The sequence below is a fragment of the Harpia harpyja genome, assembly GCF_026419915.1.
Source record: "Harpia harpyja isolate bHarHar1 chromosome W unlocalized genomic scaffold, bHarHar1 primary haplotype SUPER_W_unloc_1, whole genome shotgun sequence".
Classification (NCBI taxonomy): domain Eukaryota; kingdom Metazoa; phylum Chordata; class Aves; order Accipitriformes; family Accipitridae; genus Harpia; species Harpia harpyja.
Window position 1 is genome coordinate 34,376 of NW_026293183.1, and position 20,671 is coordinate 55,046.

The following is a 20,671-nucleotide window of genomic DNA, read 5'->3' on the forward strand; positions in this document are numbered from 1 at the left end:
AAGGCAAGGAGGTGCCAAGGGGGTGCCAAGGGGATGCCAAGGAAATGCCGAGGACACACTAAAGGGATGCTGAGGGGACACCAAGGGGGCTCCAAGGGGATGCCAAGGGCACACCGAGGTGATGCCAAGGAAAAACCAAGGGGACTTCAAGGCGATGCCAAATAGATGTCAAGGAGACACCAAGGGAAAGCCGAGGGGGACACCAATATGATGCCAAGGGGAAGCCAAGGGGATGCCAAGGTGATGTCAAGGAAAAACCAAGGAGACTTCAAGGGGACACCAAGTAGATGCCAAGGGATGCCAAGGGGACTCACTGGAGCTGCCAAGGGGCCACCCGCCTCCTTCTCCTGCAGCTGCTCCACGATGTCAGCCAGGGTGGCTTTGCTGTCGGCGGAGATTTGGGGGGGGTCACATCAGTCCTGGCCACCTGATGGTGACACCGGCATCCCTGTCCCCGCGCTCACCCGCCGCCCTTGCCGTCGTGCCGCGGCAGCTCCGGCTCACTGGATTCCTGCCGTTCCAACCGGCGCTCTCGCCGCTCCCGGCGCCGTTCCAGCAGCCCTGTCCTGGCCTCCCCGGGCTCTTCGGTTCTGGGGGGGCACTGGTGTCTCGCTGGCAGTGGTAGGGGGGGTTGGCTCCCCCACGGGACCCCCATCCCCGGGAGGTCCCTGGACACGGTCAAGCTTGGGCTGTAGGCGCTCAGGACGGAGCTCATGGCGCACGTAGGCAACGCGGGGCTCTAGCTGGCGGCTTTCCAGGTGCTCGGACCCCCCCCAGCGATGCGTTGACCCCCCTGGGGGTTCCCCCAAAAATTTGCGGCTCAGGAGCGGTGTTGGTGGCTGCTTGTTCTGCTCCGCTTTCAGCTTCTCAATCTGCAGGGATGGGGTGTGGTGCGGTGGAGATGGAGATGGTGGAGATGATGGAGATGGAGATAACGGAGATGGTGGAGGTGGAGATGATGGGGGTGGAGATGGAGATGATGGAGATGATGGAAATGATGGAGATGGGGGTGGGATGGGATGGGGACATGGATGGGGATGGAATGGAGGTGAGGTAGGGATGAAGATGAGGATGAGGATGAGGATGAGGATGAGGATGGAGATGGGGATGGGAATAGATATGAGGATGAGGATGGAGACAGGGATGGGGATGGGATGGGGATGGAGATGGAGATGGGGATGGGTACAGGAATGGGGATTCTGAGCCGGCGGCTGCAGTGGCCCCCAGGGTGGGGGGACGGGACGGGGGGTGACATCAGCCCCCCCCCAAGGTACCCATACCGTGGTGAGCCGTCTCAGGGAACTGAACCTCTCCTCCCAAGCGGCGGCCGCCTTCCGGAAAGCCTCATGCCGCCGGATCAGCTGCTCCACCTCGTCCACGCTGCTGCCCAGCTCTTGGCTCTTGAGCAAAGGCTCCTGGGCCGTCAGCCAAGCGTCGGCCACCACCGCCTCCTGGGCGAACTGGTGCACCTCCAGCACTACGGGACAGACGGACGGGCGGACAGAAGGACGTGCTCATGGCAGCACCCCCCACAAAGAGCATCCCATCCCCGTGGTGGTGGAGGATCTGACCCCCTCCCCAAATTACCACCCCCACCACCACCTTCACCACCCCCCCCCAGGTAGGACTCACTCTGCTGCAGCCATTCCCAGCGTTTGTCCCACTTCTCCATCATCTCCTTCTTCTTCGCAAGCAGCTTCTCGACGTGGGCTTTGATCTGCAGGGATGGAGGAGATGGGTTGGGACCCCCCCAACAGTTGCAGCCACCCCCGCCTGACTGTCCACCCCCCCCACTGTGGGCACCTCGTCAGCCGCGGGGCTCTTGCTGAGGATGAGGTTCTTGCCGAGCTCCAGGCAAGCAGCGATGCTCTTGCCGCGAGCTTCGATCTCGCTCTTGAGCCCTTGGTGGTCGTTCATCAGCAGCTCCACCGAGGAGACGTCCCTGTGAGAGGGGATGGGGGCTGGGAGGGCAGGAGGGGATGGGGATGGGCCACCCCCCCCAGGATGGGACAGGAGACGGGTCCTTGGCTTCATGGATGGGAGAGGACATGGATCCTTTGATGGAACAGGATGTCTTTGGTTTCATGGATGGGATAGGACATGAGTCCTTGGGAGGGGTCCTCCAGGTGGGACAGGACATGGGTCCTTGGCCCCATGGGTGGGACAGGACGTGGGTCCTTGGCATCATGGATGGGCCAGGACACGTGTCTTTGGGATGGAACAGGACACGGGTCTTTGGTGGCATGGGTCCCTGGATTCGGATAGGACGTGGGTCCTCCAGATGGAACAAGACACAATTCCTTGGCTTCATGGATGGGACAGGACATGGGTCCTTGGCCCCATGGGTGGGACAGGACGTGGGTCCTTGGCATCATGGATGGGCCAGGACACGTGTCTTTGGGATGGAACAGGACATGGGTCTTTGGTGGCATGGGTCCCTGGATTCGGATAGGACGTGGGTCCTCCAGATGGAACAAGACACAATTCCTTGGCTTCATGGATGGGACAGGACATGGGTCCTTGGTGCCATAGATGGGACAAGACAAGGGTCCTCTGGATGGGACAGGACACAGGTCCTTGGCACCACAGATGGGCCAGAATGTGGTTCTTTGAGGCCAGCACAGGACACAGGACCTCGGCACAGCCCACAGCTCCCGCTACCTGGGCTTCTCTCCAGCGCCGATCTGGCAGAGGATGCCATCCATCCAGGCGAGAAGGTCTCTCACGGTGCCGATAAAGCGGATCTTATCAGCAACGCTGGCGACATGGAGCCGGCACTCCTCGCATGCCGCCAAGAGCTCCTTCCATGCCCGTAGCACCTCCTGCTCCCTCCCGGCGATGGCCTCGGCATTGTCCCCAGCATAGAGGGTCCTCAACTGTGCCGCACCCTCTTGTAGCTGCCGGACTTGGGTCACCAACACCTCCACATCGTGCTCGAAGGCACCCAATGCCCGTTGCAAGGCTCCGGCCGACGTCCTGCCCTCACGGGCTGCCAGTTCAGGCAGGCGTTGCCTTTTCTCCTCGATTTGCCCCAAAACCTCTTTGCAATCATTGAAGAACTTGTGCAATTCATGGGAAGCTGCCAACATCTGCGCCCTGGTCTCCATCAGCTCCAGAAGATCTGCCCAAGCTTCGTTGACCCCATCCTTCCATTCAGCGATGGTGGCAGCGTCAGCGTGCCCGTAGTCAATCAATTCGTCCACCATTTGGTTGACGGCGGCGATCCTCTCCTGCCCAACGCTGCCCGTCTCGCTGGCGAACTCCAGGAATTTCTCCTGGAGTAGCTGAGATGGGCAGGGATGGGCAGGGGTGAGGAGTGGGCAGTGCCAGGCAGGGAGGGGGGCAGGAACCCCAGCATGGTGCACTGGTGGTGCCCAGGACCAGGATGGTGGCAGGACCCCCGGCATGGGGCATTGATGGTGCCCAGGACCCACAGCATGGGGCAGGGACCACAACCAGACCCCCGGCATGGGGCAGGAACAATGCCAGGACCCCAGGCACAGGATGGGAACAACTCCAGGACCTCTGGCATGGGGAAGGGACAATGCCAAGACCCCCAGCATGGGGCAGGAACCACAAGAAGACCCCTCACCCAGGGGAGGGACTTCACCAGGACCCTCAGCACAGGATGGGGACAACTCCAGGACCCTTGGCACGGGGCACAGACAATGCCAAGACCCTCCTTGGCGCATCCCCCAACTCACTGTGACGTGCTCGAAGTCCTGTCCCAGCTCCGGTGAGCCGGCCACCACCTCCTTCTCAGCGATCCAATGCTCCAGCTCGTCCACCTCGCGGTTGAGCTGGTAGAGCCAATATTGCTGCTCCAACTTGGCCTTGCGTTCCTCCACCAGGTCCTTCAGAGACACGTACAGCCGGTCAACCTGCGACTGCCGCCTGCTGACCTGTTCGCTGGGCAAGGGACACAGCGCCCGGTGAACGCCAAAGACCCCAGCATTTTAGGGCAAGGGGGGATGGGTGTTGGGGGGCTTGAACCCACCTTTGAGGGTGGCCCAACTCTAGAAGAGCACGGCATTGGCGAGAGAGTTGGGCGATGGTCTCCTCATAGTTCTCCACCGTTTGCTCCGTCAGGAGGTGCTTCTTGAGGAGTTGTAGGGTGCTCTGCTCATCCTTGGGTGGAGGGGGGAACATGTTGGGGAGGTGAGATGCTGGGGGGGTGTCTTAAATTTCTTCCTCCCACAAGCCACCCCCATCAGCACCTTCCCCTTCTCCTCGCTCATCAACAGCAGCTCTTGCTCGCCCAACCACGACTCCACCTCAGCCACGTCAAAGTAGTATTGCTCCAGTTGGTAGGTGGCATCCAAGGTTTGCTGCCTGCGCTCTGCCTGCTCCTGCAGCTCCCCCCACATTGTCCCCAAACGCTCCAGAAGACGTCGGACCCCTTCGGCTTCGGGGCTTTTGATGGAGGCAATGGCTCCGGCGCGTTCCAGCACCTCGTCCACGCGAGGTCGGTGGACCTGGATCTCACGGCGGAGGTTCTGGGGGCGGTGTGGGTGGAGAGGGGGTGGGTGTTGGGGGGGGGGGTCATCGGTGTATGTCCCCACCCTCCGTGGTGCGGGGGCTGACCTGGTTCTTCTTGATGAACTGCTGGACTGTCTGCAGGTTGGTGCCATGGTCCTTCAGCGTGGCCAAGGGCAGGCGGTCCTGCACCCACAGCTGGCAGGGGGGGCAGTGGGATGGACCTCAGCATCATCCCTGACCCTGATCCTGTCCCCATCCCATCCCATCCCATCCCATCCCATCCCAGGGTTTCCTCACCCCTCCCATCCTATCCCATCCCACCCCACCCCTCCCATCCCATCCCAGGGGTTCCTCACCTATCCCACCCCATCCCATCCCACCCATCCCACCCTATCCCAGGAGTTCCTCACCCATCCCACCCCACCCCATCCCCTCCCATCCCATCCCAGGGGTTCCTCACCTACCCCATCCCATCCCCATCCCTGTTTCTCCCCTGAGTTTGAAGTCCCTCTTGCACGAGCACCCATCCCACGTCTCCTTACATTTGCGGTCCCCATTGCACCAGCACCCATCCTACCCCACCCCATCCCTTCCCATCCCACCCCACCCCACCCCAGGGGTTCCTCACCCCTCCCACCCCACCCCATCCCCACGTACTCACCACCTCATCCTCCAGCTCATGGCTGACTTGATGAACCTCCTTGGAAGCCAACAGGATTCTCCGACGTTCCTTGAGGGGCTCGATCAGGCGGACGATACGGGTCCCCACTGCGCTTTGCTGCTCCCCCACCGCCTGCCTGCCCGCTGCCTGCGCCGGCAGCGCCGCTGCCTGCACCTGCAGCTCCCCCACCTCCTTGTACCACTCCTCCACCTGCGACTCCATCGTCTGCGGGGGGGGGGGGACGACGACGACACGGACACACCCCAGGATGGGACACTGGCGATCAGGATGGGAGAGGACAGCGGCCCCCGCCAACCTCGCCAGGACCCCCCGGCACTGGAGTGGGGTGTCGGTGTTGTGCCGGCTGTGCCACCTGTGCCAGCTGTGCCGGGGAACCTCTGCCGTGAGTCAGCACCAAGATGAGCTGGTGGTGCTGAGCTCCCATTGCAACCTGGACTGAGCACTGGGGTGCCCCCAACATCCAACATCCCCCCACAACACCCAACATCCCCCAGCAAAGACCCAACATCCCCCCCAACAGCCAACATCCCCCCAAACACCCGACATCCCCCTAACACCCAACGTCCCCCCCCAATGTCCCCCCAAACACCCAATGTCCCCCCAACACCCAACATCCCCCCCAAACACCTGATGTCCCCCCAACACCCAACGCCCCCCCAAACACATGACATCCCCCAACACCAAACATCCCCCAACACCCAACATCCCCCCCCAAACACCCGACATCCCCCAACACCCAACATCCCCCCCAAAACACCCGACATCCCCCCCAAACACCTAACGTCCTCCCCAATGTCCCCCCAAACACCTGATGTCCCCCCCAACACCCAACATCCCCCCCAAACACCCGACATCCCCTGAACACCCGTCCCCCCCAACACCCAACGTCCCCCCTGAACACACAACATCCCCCCAAATGTCCCCCAAACTCTGGTGTCCCCCCATAAATTGGTGTCCCCCTCACCACTTGACATCCCCCCAACACCCGATGTCCCCCCATAACCTAGTGTCCCCTCAACACCCAATGTTCCCCCAAGACCTGGTGCCCACCCAACACCCAGTGTCCCCCCAACACCTGGTGTTGCCCATAACCTGGTGTCCCCCCAACTCCCAGTGTCCCCCCATAACCTGGTGTCCCCCCAAGACCTGGTGTTCCCCATAACCTCATCTTCCCCATAACCTGGTGCCCCTCAACAACACTGATGTCCCCTCAACACCTGATGTCCCCCCCAATACCTGGTGTCCTCCCAACACTTGATGTCTCCCCAACACCAGGTGTCCCCCCAGCACCCAATGTCCCCCCAAGTCCTGGTCTTCCGCATAACCTGGTGCCCCCCAACACCTGATGTCCCCAGCACCCGGTGTCCTCCCAACACTTAATGTTCCCCCAACACCCGATGTTCCCCCTGGTGTTCCCCAAAACCTGGTGTGTGTCCCCAACACCTGGTGACCCCCAACACCCAATGTCCCCCCAACACCCGATGTCCCTCCAACACCCAATGCCCCCCCAAACCCACCTGCAACCTCTTGAGCTGCCTGCTGACACTAAGAAGGTCGGCTCCTGCCCCCACCGTCTCCAGCTGCTCCTCCAGCCTCCCCAGCCGCGCCTCCATGTCGGCGTAACTCCGCGCCAAGCGCTCGGCGGCGGCGGCTTCCGCCAACCGGCGGCTCCTGGCTTGGCTGGTGGTTTCCAACTCTACCCAACATTGCCGTAACTCTTCCAGTTGACGCCGAACGGCGTCGGCTAATTCGGGTTTGGCGAGGACAAGTTCTTCACCTTCCTGGGGTGGGGTAGGGGGGGTCAAGAGGGGTTGTCAAGGAGGGGAGTGTCGTCGTCGTCGTTGTCCCCCCTGCCCACCCTGGGATTTGGGGTGTTGACCGTTGGCCATGGGGGTGGTGGATCTTCAGACGTCATGAAGGGCGCCCCCTGGTGGGGGAGGGAGGGGGCGCAGGGCTTTGGGTGGCACCCGGGGGGGGGGGTGTAGAAAAAGGGGGTGCAGCGGGGGGGGTTGTAGTGAAAGGGGGTGCAGAGAAAAGAGGGGTGCAGCTGGAGGTATGTAGGGAAAGGGGGGGTAGCAAAAGGGAGGGTGCAGTGGGGGGGTGCAGCGAAATGGGGGGTGCAGCAAAAGGGGGGTGCAGGGACAGGGGGGTGCAATGGGGGTGCAGCAAAAAGGGATTGCAGTGCGGGTTGCAGTGGGGGTGCAGAGAAATGGGGGTGCAGGAAAAGGGGGGGTAGCAAAAGGGGGGGTGCAGCAAAAGGGGGGTGATGCAGAAAAAGGGGGGGTGCAGAAAAATGGGGTGCAGCAAAAGGGGGATGGAGCTGGGGGAGCAAAAGGGGGTGCAGTAAAAGGGGGTGCAGCTGGGGGGGGTAGCAAAAGTGGGGTGCAGCAAAAGTGGGGTGCAGCGAAAGGGGGGGGTGCGGCCAGAGAGGAGTGCAGGGAAATGGGGGTGCAGCTGGAGAGGGGGTGCAGTGGGGAAGGATGCGGGGGGGGGTGATGCAGCAAAAGTGGGGTGCAGCAAAAGGTGGGTGCAGCTGGGGAAGATGCAGCCGGGGGGGGGGGTTGCAACGGGGGGTGCGTGTGCAACGAAATGGGGGTGCAGCCGGGGAAAGATGCAACGCGGGGGGGGTTGCAACCGAGGAAGGATGCAACGGCAGGGGGGGAGATGCAGCAAGCAGGGATGCGGCGGGGGGGGGGATGCAACGAGCTAGGGAAGCATGCAACGGGGGGGGGGGGGCTGCAGCAAGAGGGGGGGCCCCCCCGCAACCACCATGTCACCCCCAAACGCCTCGCCCCTCAAGCCCCCCTCGCCTGGCGAGGAAGCGGTTAAAGCTCATCCCTCCCCCCCTTCCACCCTACGACCCCCCCCTTTTTTTTTTTCTTCTTCCCCCCCCTTCTACCTTCTCGATCTTCTCCAGCCACTCTTTATTCTGCGCCAGCTCGGCCATGAACGCTTGGTGCTTCAGCCATGGTTTGGGGGGGCGAGGGGGGGGGGTCCCGGGAGGGGTCCCCTGCCATCAGCACCTTCTCCCGGATCCAGCCATCCAGCTAAAGGGAAAAGGAGGGCGGGGGGGGGGAATGAGGTTGTAAACCCCCCCCCCCCCCCCCCCCAAAAAAGGGATCCCCGCAACCCTTGGAAAGGTGACGGGCCCACGTTGGGGCCTGCGGTCCCTCTACGGCGCGGAGGAAGAGGAGGATGACAGTGAAGAAGGCGAAGAAGAGGAGGATGAGTATGAGGATGAGGATGATGGTGGCATTGGCGTGATGCCGCAGAGCCTTTGCAGCAGATGCCGGGCGGAGCGCGGAGGCCGGATCCGGCCTCCCCGGTTATCTGCGCCAAAAAGGCGACCGGGGATCTGGCCAACCTCCCCCGTGTGCCGTAACCGCGCCGCGCCGGTGATGGACCACTGCGGCTCACATCGCAGCTGGCGGCGAAGCCCCCTGAGATGCTGAGGAGCATCTATGGGGATGTATGGGACCCACCGGTCCAGGTTTGGGGGGGGGGGGGGGGCTTGGGGACCCTTGGGGACCACCCCCCCACCCCAAAACCGTGACCCAGACCACACTGGCATCAGCGGCAGCACCCATCCCGGGGGTCCACAACCCCCAGCCCAGCACCCCGGTTGGGACTCTCTGCACCCAAACTTGGATCCAGCCCCCCCTGCTTCCTGAATAATTTGGGGGGGGGGCGGTGTCAGGGGTCTGGGTCCTACCTCGTGGCAGTCCTGGAGGAACCGCTGCAGCTCGAGGTGGTCCTCGAGCCGCTGCATCCACTCCTGAGCCAGCTGGTAGTTGCGTTGGCTCCTGTGGATTGGGGGGGGATGACTCGGCTCAGCACTGCCCAGCTGGTGACACCCCCCCCCCCCAGCACCCCAATTAAGCACCTAATTAACCCACCCCAGCCCCTTGCAAAGCGAATTAATCCAAAGGGGAAACTGAGGCACGGGGTTGCACGTTCCCCATCAGCCATGGTGAGGATGCACCAGCAGATCCAGCTCCATCATTGTCCCTGGGGGTAGGGGGGGGTCCCGGGTGCCGGGGGGGGCAAGGCGTTGCCGTCCCGGCACCTACTTGGCACGGAGACTCTCCATCGCCTCGGCCACACGGTCGCTGTAGAGGTTGCCTTGACGTTGGAGGCTCTCGCCAGCTTGTAGAGCCAGTTGGATCTTCTGCAGGTTGAGGTCCATGGTGGTGGTGAAATCCTTGTGCTTCTTGATGGCATTGCTCACCCCCTCCACCGTGTTGGGGAGCTCGGCATGGACCAGGGTGGACTCCTGGAGAACAGATGGAGCAGATGCCAGTGATGGGCTCTCTATCCCTGGTCACCTCTTCTCCTTGCACCATCCTCCCCAACTCAACGGTAAGGTCACCAAGAACTTCTCCCACCCATCTCTACCTGGTTGTAGAGGCTGGTCTCACATTGCTGGACATCCCGGAGGAAGAGGTGGAAGACATGAGATTGCACCAGCACCTCTCGTCGCGTCTCCCAGCTCTGCAGCAGTTTGCCCCAGCCCGCATCCAGCTTCTGCAACCACTGCTGCAACGAGAGGTAGGGGACCTCTGTCTCCTCCAAGGCCAACAGATCACTGGCCGCTTGGATCTTGGCGTAGTCCTCCTCATAGCCGTTGATCTCCTCTTTGAGGGCCGCGTGTTGGTTCAACAACCTCTCTGCTTCAGCCAAGCTATCCGGCACCTCCTCGGAGGCTACAGCGGCTTGAGTCTTCACCAACCAACTGAGGAAGTTGTCCAAGTCTTGGATGAACTGTTGCAAGCGACCGGCGACGGTCAAAGAGTCCTCACAACCTTGCAGCGCCCGCTTCAGGGCCTCCCACTCCTCGCTGATCTGCTCGAAGGGCAGCAGGATCTCCAGGGCTCGCCCGGGGTGGGAAGCAGCCAAGGCTTCGCCTTCCCGTTGAAGCTCCACCAACCGAGGTTCCAAGACCACCAGAGCTGCCTCCATGGTGGAGAGGCGGCGTTGCAAGGCCAACACACCGCCCAGGTCACCGCCACCTGATTGCGTGGCTTCAATGGCTTTTCTCTTCTCCCGCACCTGAGCCTTCATCTCACCACACTCCAGCAGGTAGTTCTGGATCTTCAGGACAGAGCTGAGTTGGCTCTTCTTGTGCTCCACCAGCTCCACCACTCGATTCCACCTGGGGATGGAGGTGGGACGAGACCAGGATGGAGCCCTCCACCGGCACTGCCACCAGGATGGCATCCACCTTGGGCATCTCTAACACTTGGGATGGGCTCAGGCCATTGTACTGGAGAGCTGGGCCCCATGGGGACATCCCACCAGGTTGGGAGAACCCCAAGGTTGGGTCTGCCAGCAGCCCCACAGCTCATTCCCCCCCACCAAGGACCCCCCAAGCAGTATGGGGTCCACCTTGGGCATGACGGACCCCCATCATGGACTTGGCCCCACAGCTTGGCCTCCCTCCCCACACCCGTACCTGCTGTTGAGGTGGTCCTGGCAGGAGCGGACCTCCTCCGAGCTGGGGTGACCCCCCATCCACCAACTGCTGCACCACCTGGTTGACATCCAAGATCCGTCCCATGACGCTGTTCATCTCCTGGTCCAGGCTCTCAAACCTGGGGAGGAGAGGTGAGCGGTGGGTTCTCCGATGGGGCAAGGGACCCAGGCGTCCGGTCCCGTTCCCATCCCCCCTAACACACCTATGCTGGACCACCTCAACCTCATCCAACTCCTCCGGCACCTCCATCCTCTCCAACCACTGCTCCTTCTCGTCCACCCAGACCTCGCAGGCGTGCACCTCGCTGAACATACGGTAGACGGCCAAAGCGTCCTGCAACCACTGCTGTCGCAGCACGGCTACCTCGGCCACCTCCCCGTAGAGCTGCTCCACCTCCACCACCCGGATCTGCACGTCAACCCCTTGACGGTGCTCAGGTGCTAGAAGAGCCAACTGCTTCCGGAGGGCCAACACGGCTGCCCGGTGCTTCTCCACCTCTTCCACCACTGCCCGGTGCTTCCGCAGAAGAGCTTGGGTGGAATAGTCATCATGGCCAAAGTCATCGCTGGAGACGATGCGGTAGGTGTCCTGCAACCAGGCCACCAAGTCATCTGTCTCGGCACTGAACTGGAAGAAGTTGAGGGCCTCCTGCAAGCGTTGTTGGTGCAACCCCATCACCTCCTCCAGCTTCTTCCATCGGAGGCGAACCTCCCGCATCTTCTCCTGGATCCCACCGGGGCTGAAGCGTTTCTTGGCCAAGATCTGCTCGCCCCTCTTCATGGTCTGGTGCAACAGAGCCCGTCGGCTGCCCAGCTCACCCAACATGCTCTTGTGCTTGTTGGTCAACGTCAAGACGCTGCTCAGGTCCCGGCCACACGTCTTGGCAGCCAGGATCTGCTCCTTCTCACGGATCCACGCCTCAGCCTCCTCCATCTCCTGGAAGAAGGCCCAAAGCTGGCGGGAGTCCTCCAGCTCCTTGCGTCTCTTGCCCGCCAGCTCCCCCAGCTCCTCCAGACACGTCTGGACGTGGTTGACCCGGTTGCAGATGATCTGGGGGTCGCAGGGTTGGTAGCCTGGACCAAGAGAACCAGATCTTAGTGGAGATGGTCTACAGCACCCTGAAGACCTTGGTTGACCCCTCCCAAGGCCAAGCATCTCCCGGTCCTCGTGGTGCCTGTCCCGGTGCCCCGTGTTACCCTCCAGCTCTGAGAACTTGAGCGCAGCGGCGTTGAGCGCCTGCACGCGGTCGGTCTGGGCAGAGATGTCGGCCTCCAGCAGCCCGTGCTTCTGCAGCAGGTCCTCAACCTCCAGAAGATGCTTCCCCAAATCCTTGGAGACCAACAGCACCTGGAGAAGGGGAACGAGACCACGAGGTCCAGAGCTGCCCACCACATCCTCCATGGGGACGCCTGATACACACCGCGTCCCTGGCTCTACCTGCATCTCCTCCATCCAGTCGATCATGTAGACCATCTCCTGGAAGATCTTCTGCAGGGCCCAGGTTCTGCTCGAGGCGGGCACGACGGGCGTGGACCAGCTCGGTCAACAGCCCCCACTGCCGAAGGATGTTGTCCTTTTGGGCACTGATGCGTTTGGTGTCATAGTAGCCCTCGGACTCCATCTCCAGTGCCAGCTCCACCACCACCTGGATGCGCTCTTGGTAGGAGGAGATATCGGCCTCGATGGCCTCATGCTTCTTCATAGCGGCCTCCACCGCCGGCAGGTCGTAGCCAAAGTTGTCCTGGGGTGGGGGGAGATGCCATCAGGCGGGGTGGACCACTCCTCGGTCAATGAGGGAGCTCAATGAGGCTAGCCAGGAGGTCCCACCACCCGAGTGTTGGGTTCCTCACCCCCCCAATCCCAGCCAGGGAGAGGACCCAGGCGTCCTGCCCTAGGGTGAGGGTCCCCACTGAGCCCCCCCACCCCATCCCACCTGCGAGACCAAGCGTTGGTTCTCATTCAACCACGTCTCCCTCATGACGGCCTTGTGGTCGAAAACGTTGGGCCAGCAGCTCCAGCTTCTCCTGCCGGATCAGCTCGTTACGCAGCGATACCTCCCGCTCATGCTCTGCCTTCTCCAGGCAGGTCCAAGCCTGTGGGGTGGGACACTGGGCTCAACAAGGGGGTCCTCAGCCCTTCTCGGGGTCCCCCAGGATGGAGAGGTCACCCCGATCCCACCAGCACCTTATTGATGTCGGAGATGCTCTTGCCCTCACTGGGGATGTAGAGCTTGCGGTTGTTGGCTCGTAGCTTGCTCTGGATGGTGAAGAGCAGGACCTCCAGGTTCCCCTTCTCCTGGAACCTGTGGGGTGGCAGGACCAGGTCAGGATACGGGCCATGGTCCCACCCCCCGCCTGTGGTTGTCCCCCCAACCCCAGCAGGTGCTCACTTGACGGGCTTCTCCAGGGTGCAGAACGCGGTGAAGGCTTGGAGCTGCTGCTGCACCCCAGTCAAGGAGTTGGCAAACTTCTGGTTGCTGATGATGGTGATGGTGTGCTGGATCCAGGCGAGCAGCTCGGCTGCCAGCGCCTCATACCGCTCGATGATGGCCTCGATCTCCATAGCCTGATCCAGAACCTGGTGGGAGAGCGGTGAGTCACCTGTGCGGCTCAGGGGTGCAGCCCACAGAACCCCCTTCGAGCAACCATGGGTGGCTTGGGGTGCAACCTGCTTGGCCCAGCCCCTCCAGGGACCAGCATGGCCCTGTCCTTGCTGGTGCCCAGTGGAGCAAGGGATGGGACATCCCGTGGAGCAAAGGATGGGGCACCCCATGAACCAAAGGATGGGACACCCCATGGAGCCACAGGGCGTGGGGCAAACCCACCTTCCCAATGCGCTTCCCCTCCACAGCCAGCGCCTTCATCTTGGAGAAGTAGTGGTAGAAGGACACCACATAGGTGATGATGGACTTCTCGTCAGGGTCCTCCATGTTGACGTCTGGCGGGAGGTGAAGTGTTGGTCTCCAAGCCTGCTCGGCTCCCCGGAGTCCCCCCTGACCACCAGCCCTGGTCCAGCAAAAGCCCATCCACCAACCCCAACCTCAACCTTGAGCTCCCCCCAAAAATCCTCTGAGGTGGAAAACGAAGGCAGCAGCAATTAGCCAGATGGGTGGAGACACCCCACCCCATGTGGATGGATGGATGGACAGACCGCTGCCCCGGTCCTGTCCTGTCCCTACCCTCGGGGTCCAGCAGCTTGCTGAGCCCCAACTGCTGCTCGGCCGTGTTGAAGGCTTGTTGAAGGTTGTAGGTCGCATTGGACTTGGTCAGCTTGTGGAAGTCGATGAGGTCCGGCCTGCAAGAGGGACACAGTCACTTTGAGCCCCCCACCCCGTGGAGGGAACCCAGGCGTCCAGGTTGGCACCCCCCCCCTCCCCCACAGCAGACCTGTGCTTGTGGATGAGCGCATTGAAGGCCAACCCATCCCTCCAGCTTGTGGTGAAGTTCTGGATGTTCACCTCGGGGTAGCTGTGGGGAAAGGGTGGGGGTCACACGGTGCTGGATCCATCCCCCGTCCATGGGGGGGGGGGCAGGGAAGGTCCCATCCCAGCACCAGGACGGCACAAGGAGGGGGGTCACCGCTCACCCCGCCGTCTTCATCTGGCACCAGAGCAGCAGAGCATCCTTGGCTGAGCGTGTCTCCCGGTTGTCTTCGGTCTTGATTTTGATCACCTGGATCTGGGGAAAGCCAAGGGGCACTGACACACGGCTGGGTCCCGGGGTGGGGACACCATCCCCAGGGTGGGGACACCATCCCCAGGGTGGGGACAGCCCCGCCCCGCTACCTGGAAGCGGAGGATGATGGTCCAGATGAGGCCGAGGGTGAGGCGGTGGTTGCCGTCCACGATGTCGTGGGAGCCCACATTCTCCAGATGAACCCGTTGCTCCTTGAGGAACTGCAACGCCTTGTCCACGTTCTCCAAGGAGTGGATCCGCATCCGGCCCCGTGTCGGTTTGGGCTGCCGGAGACACCGTCACCCGTCACCCCCACCTCACCCCCTACCTTGGAGAAGGTCCTCCCACCCAGTTCATCACAACCTTGAGGTGGGTGGAACCTGCAGCACCCTACGCGTGGAGGGGGTGGTGGTGATGGGGAGGTCCGAGCTCAACCCAACCCCGTTGATGGATGGGACCTGGGGGGGGTGGTGGTGGTGATGGGGAGGTCCTGGCTCTCACCAGCTGCTCCCCAGAGAGCACCTCCAGCAGCCGGGTGAGGACATAGCCATCACGGAGATCGGCGTAGAGATCCCCGATACGGCAGGAGACACGGGCGAGGTGGGAATTCACCCACTTGGTGAAAGTCTTCTTCTGCACCGCGTCCCTCTCATCTACCCGGGGAAGAAACAGGTTCAACTGTGGTGGTGGGGGGGGAGGTGGGGGGGTTGGACCAGGCACCTGGGGCTTTGCTGGGACGGTGAGGATGGATTTACCGGCCAAGGCTTTGATGCGGGAACACTCGAAGAGCTTGGCGGTGGCCGTGGTGTCGTCCCAAACCCGCGGGTCGGGGTTCTCCCAGGGGACGTTGTTGTTTTGTTGCTCCATGTTGTCCAGCTCGGCCGCCACGGCCGCCATTGGGCTGGGGGGGTGGAAAGTGGGGGGGGGGGGGGCAGACACACACGCACACCCACGCATGTGGGCGCGTGCATATGCATGGGTGAGGGGGTCAGTGATGGGGGACACACACACGACACCTTCTCCTGGAGGGTCCCTGGAAGTCTCCAGGGTGTTGTCTGAAGGCCAGGGGTGGCCCGGAGCCCCCCCCCCCAAGCACCCCCCACAGACCCCTGAGCACCCCCCGTGACCCCCCAAGATCCCCTGCAGCCCCCCCATAGCATCCATTGCAGCCACCCCACAGGACCCCCCCAGCCTCTCATAACATCCCCTGCAGCACCCCCAGCAGCACCCCTATAGCATGCCCTGCAGCCCCCCCTCCCCAGCCCCCCCATAATATCCCCTGCAGCCCCCCCAGGACCCCCCTGCAGCCCCCCCATGTCATCCCCTGCAGCCCCCCAGCAGCTCCTCTATAGCATCCCCCGTAACACCCCCCAGGACCCCTGCAGCCCCCCCCATAGCATCCCCTGCAGCCCCCCCCCCCCAGGACCCCCCCCCAGCCCACCGTAGCATCCCTTGCACCCCGCCCCCCAGCCTCCAGGACCCCCCCGCAGCCTCCACAGCATCCCCTGCATCCCCCCCAGGACCCCCCCTGCAGCCCCCCTACACCACCCCTACAGCCGCCCCCACCCCAGGACCCTCCCCTATAGCATCCCCTGCAGCCCCGCCCTCCCTTCCCCAGGACCCCCCCCACCCCCCCTACCCCCCCCTCCTCCAGCAGGAGCAGGATCGGGCCCCTGCCGGCGGTCACCTTGAAGGACCCCCACCGGTGACCGGAGACCCGCCCTGTGGTGGGGTGGGAGGGATGTCTCCCCCCAACCTAGGGTGCTGTGTCCCCCCCCCCCAGGGTGCTGTGTGTCCCCCCCAGGGTGCTGCCCCCCCCCTTCCCCGCCCGTTCCCAGTTATACCGGAGGGTCACGGACGCACCGGAGCCGTCTCCTGCCGGTGCACCGGGACCGGGGCGGAGGGGGGGGGGATGGATGGATGGATGGATGGATGGATGGATGGATGGATGGATGGATGGATGCTTGCCGGGGGGGGTGGGACACGGGGCCCCGACTCACCGTGCAGGGCGAGGGGGGGCAGCCGGTGCTGCCGGTGCCGCCGGTGCTGCCGGTACCGCCCGGGCCCGGCTCCCCCCGCGCACCGGAACGCGCCGCCGCCCCGGCAGCCAATGGCGGGGCCGCGCCCCCCCCCGTCCCCCCCCCCACTCCGCTTCCCACCCCACCACCCCCCCGCCGTGCACGACCCCGCCGCTGCACCGGGAATAGGGAATATCTATCCATGCCCCCCCCGCAAGAATAACCGGGCACCGCGGGAGCGGTGACAGCACCGGCATCACACACAACCCCCCCCGGAAAAACGGAGTGGGGGCGGTGGGGGGCACGGATCGGGACCCTATAGACTGGGGGGGGACACGAATTGGGACCGTATGGACCTGGGGGGGACACGGATTGGGACCGTATAAACCGGTGGGGGGGGGGCATAGATCGAGACTGTATGGACCGGGACCGTATAGTCTGAAGGGGGGGGGTCACGGACCGGGACCGTATGGACCGGGGGGGCACCGGCTGGGGTGCATGAACCGGGACCGTATGGACCGGGGGGGGGGCACGGACCGGCACCGTACGGATTGGGACCGTATAGACTGAAGGGGGGGCGGGGGCACGAATCGGGACCGTATAGACCGGGGGGACACACACGGACCCGAGACTGTATGGACGGTGGGGGGGCACGAATCAGGACCGTATGTACCGGGCCCGTATAGACTGGGGGGGCACGGACCTTCCCCCCCCCGTTCCCTGGCCCGGCCCCCGGGGCATTGGGGGGCGGGGGGGGCGTAACCGGGGCCCCGGGGGCGGAGCCAAACCCCGGTAGCGGGTGGTGGCACCGAGCAGCTCTCGGTGTCCCTGTGTGTGTGTCCCCCCCTCGGGGTGTGTGTGTGTGTGTCCCCCTCGGGGGGTGTGTGTGTCCCCCCGGTGATGGCCACCGGGAAGAACATCGTCATCTTCGGGGCCACCGGCAGGACCGGGCTGGCCACTCTGGCCCAAGCCCTAGAGGAGGGTAAATGGGGGGGGACACGACATTTGGGGGGACACGGGACATCGGCGACACCCCCTCCACTGCAGGCTGCGGTGGGGAAGGGACCCCCGGGTTGGGGGATGAGGAAGGTGGTGGGAGGGGGTTTGGGGGGGGGGGGTTGGGGTTGGGGCGGTCACTGGGGTTATGGGAGGGCGTTGGGTTTATGGGGGGGTATTGGGGTTGGGGGGGCAATGTGGTTATGGGGGTCACTGGGGTTATGGGGGGGGCATTGGAGGGTGGATGGGGACCAGGGCTTAGGGGGGATGTGGGAACTGGGGGGGGGGTCGTGAGGGCTGGGTAGGAGCTGGGGGATGCTGGGGGCATGGCTGGGCCTTATAGAGCCTCTATGGGGCAGACCCAGCCTGTCCAGGCTATATAGAGGCTATATGTGGGGCAGACCCAGCCCGTTGGGGCCATATAGAACCTACATGGGGCCAACCCAGCCTGCCCGGGGGTAGATAAAGTTTATCTAGGGCAGATGTGGTCTGTTTGGGGCCGATAGAGCCCCTATGGGGCCGATAGAGCCTGTATGGGGCTGATAGCGCCTGTATGGGGCAGGGAGAGCCCCTATGGAGCACACATAGCCCCTTTGGGGCAGGCAGAGCCTGTATGGGCCATATAGAGCCTATATGGGGCAGGCATGGGGACAGGCAGAGCCCCTATGAGCCGTATAGAGCCTATATGGGTCAGGCAGAGCCGCTATGGGGCAGACAGAGCCCGTGTGGGCCATATAGAGCCCCTATGGGGCAGATGTGGGGCCAGGCAGAGCCTGTATGAGCCGTATAGAGTCTATACGGGTCAGGCAGAGCCCCTATGGGGCAGTCAGAAGGAATGCTGAGTCACCCCCTGCCCAAATTGCTGACTCATCATCACACAATGGCAACAGGGCCCGATCTGGCCTCTGGGCCAAAGGTTTTGGGGAACCCCCACCCACCTCTGGGTGCTGTGTCGTCCCCCCCCAGGGTACACGGTTGACAGTGCTGGTACGGGATCGGGCCCGGCTGCCGGCCCAGTATCAACCGGCACGCGTGGTTTTGGGGGACGCACGGGACCCCGCGGCAGTGTCCCGAGGCCGTCAGGGGACAGGACGCCGTCATCATCCTCCTGGGGACCAGGAATGACCTGAGTACGGTGACATCGGGGACCCTCCCCAACCCACCACCCACCCTGGGACCCCATAGATTTTGGGGGGACCCCATTGTCCAGGGACCCTCAATGTCGCTGGGGTCCCTGCACCCCCATGACCCCCTGGTTTTGGGGGGACCCTGTTGCCCTGGGACCCCGTGACCCCACAATCAGGCACCTGAACCCCCCCCATCACCCCCAAACATGTTGGGCTGCCCCATATCCCCCCCCATCACCCCCCAAAACTTAGGGGGGCTACCCCATAACCCCCCCCAAAACTTGGGGTGCTGCCCCATATCCCCCCCAAAACACATTAGGTTGCCCCATAACCCCCCCCAATCACCCCCAAAGTTTTGGGGGGCTGCCCCCTAACCCCCTCTTGCCCCCCCCCATTTTGGCCCCCCCCAGGCCCCACCACGGTGATGTCCGAAGGCACCAAGAACATCATGACAGCCATGAAGACCCACGGCGTCCGCAAGGTGGTTGCCTGCCTCTCAGGTGGGTGTCCCCAATGTCATCATCATCGTCGTCCCCCCAAAAATATGGGGGGTCCCCTACTCTGACCCCCCACTTTCCCCCCTCCCAGCTTTCCTGCTGTGGGACCTGCAGAAGGTGCCCCCCCGGCTGGTGCCGGTGACGGAGGACCACATCCGCATGCACCGTATCCTCCAGGATTCAGGGCTCGACTGTGTCTACGTCATGCCCCCCCACATCGCTGGTACGGAGGGGGGAATGCACCCCAAAAATGGGGGGGGTGGGTTTTATCCCATTTTAACCTTTTGTCCCATTTTATCCCAGTGTCCCAGCTTATCCCTGTATCCCATTATATCCCCCATATCCCATTTCATTCCCATCTCCGACATTATCCCTATATCCCATTTTATCCCCCATCCCATTTTATCCCTGTATCCCACTTTATCCCCTATCCCATTTTGTCCCCAAATCCCATTCTACCCCCTATCTCATTTTATTCCCATATCCCATTCTATTCTCCATCCCATTTTATCCCTATATCCCATATTATCCCTGTATCCCACATTATCGCCCATCCCATTTTATCCCCATATCCCATTATATCCCCAAATCCCATCTTATTGCCATATCCCGTCTTATCCCCATACCCTATTTATTCCCCCATTCCATTATCTCTCCATCCCATTTTATCCCTGTATGCCATTTTATCCCTGTATCCCACTTTATCCCTCATATCCTACTTCATCCCACTCTCCCCCATTATCCCAGTCTCCCCCATTATGCCAGTTTCCCCATTATCACACTCTCTGCCATTATCCCAGTCTCCCTGTTACCCCCCTATCCCCCATTATCCCAGTTTCCCCATTATCCTGCTATTGCCCGCTATCCCCCATTATCCCAGTCTTCCTGTTATCCCATTATCCCCCATTATCCTGGTCTCCCCATTATCCCAGTCTCCCTCGTTATCCCAGTCTCCCCCATTATCTCACTATCCCCATTATCCCAGTCCCCCCATTATCCTGCTATCCCTGATTATGCTGGTCTATCCCATTATCCCGGTCTCCCCACTATCCCAGTCCCCCTGTTGTCCTGTTATCCCAGTCTCCCCCATTATCCTGCTCTCCCCTGTTATCCCACTATCCCCATTATGCCAGTCTCCCTGTTATCCTGCTATCCCCCATTATCCCAGTCTCCCCATTATCCCGCTCTCCCCCATTATCCCACTATCACCATTATCCCGCTCTCCCCCATTATCCGTATCTCCCCATTACCCCGGCCTCCTTCGTTATCCCAGCCTCCCCCGTTATCCGTGTGTCCCATTATCCGGCAGACGACCAGCCGCTGACGGGGGATTACACGGTGACGGTGGGCGCATCCGGAGGCTCCCGGGTTATTTCCACGCACGACCTCGGCCATTTCCTCCTGCGCTGCCTCCACACCTCCTGCTACGACGGGAAAAGCGTCTACGTCTCCCGGGATTATTCCAAGGATTAGGGGGATCCCTCGGGATCGATCGGGGTGGTCGGTGGCTCCCCAAAATCCCCCCTAACTCCCCCCCGCGCATTCCCAGGGAGATTAAATCCAGTTTTTTCCCAGCCCGGATCCGGCCTTTTTCTGTTAGCTGAGCTGAATTAATTAGGGTGCACCCCTAATTAATGGGGGGGGGGGGTCCGTCCGTCCGCGGCATCGTTAGGCTTAATTGGGGGGAGGGGGGGCATCCTGCTGTGTTTTGGGGTGATGCTCGAG

The 20,671-nt window shown here is 62.5% G+C and overlaps 2 protein-coding genes across 2 annotated transcripts; one reads left to right on the forward strand and one right to left on the reverse strand.

Annotated features, from left to right (window-relative positions):
* Positions 1 to 308: 308 nt before the first annotated feature.
* Positions 309 to 16,430, reverse strand: SPTBN4 (spectrin beta, non-erythrocytic 4). The gene is given in 35 exon segments (XM_052779435.1): positions 309 to 384; positions 465 to 872; positions 1,281 to 1,477; positions 1,633 to 1,717; positions 1,804 to 1,942; positions 2,662 to 3,284; positions 3,705 to 3,909; positions 3,998 to 4,128; positions 4,218 to 4,496; positions 4,585 to 4,674; positions 5,141 to 5,365; positions 6,679 to 6,942; positions 8,061 to 8,141; positions 8,143 to 8,208; positions 8,874 to 8,964; positions 9,232 to 9,434; positions 9,557 to 10,313; positions 10,614 to 10,669; positions 10,671 to 10,752; positions 10,837 to 11,707; positions 11,831 to 11,981; positions 12,072 to 12,131; positions 12,133 to 12,375; positions 12,568 to 12,630; positions 12,632 to 12,727; positions 12,819 to 12,936; positions 13,024 to 13,211; positions 13,459 to 13,571; positions 13,813 to 13,928; positions 14,021 to 14,101; positions 14,220 to 14,311; positions 14,419 to 14,592; positions 14,810 to 14,961; positions 15,064 to 15,209; positions 16,309 to 16,430. Coding segments are annotated over 33 exon segments (6,606 nt in total). The 5' UTR covers positions 15,206 to 15,209; positions 16,309 to 16,430; the 3' UTR covers positions 309 to 384; positions 465 to 500.
* A 746-nt stretch (positions 16,431 to 17,176) lies between these two features.
* On the forward strand, positions 17,177 to 20,520 carry BLVRB (biliverdin reductase B). Its single transcript, XM_052779452.1, is given in 6 exon segments — positions 17,177 to 17,312; positions 18,294 to 18,396; positions 18,398 to 18,452; positions 18,860 to 18,949; positions 19,038 to 19,169; positions 20,256 to 20,520. Coding segments are annotated over 6 exon segments (630 nt in total). The 5' UTR covers positions 17,177 to 17,226; the 3' UTR covers positions 20,420 to 20,520.
* Positions 20,521 to 20,671: the final 151 nt, after the last annotated feature.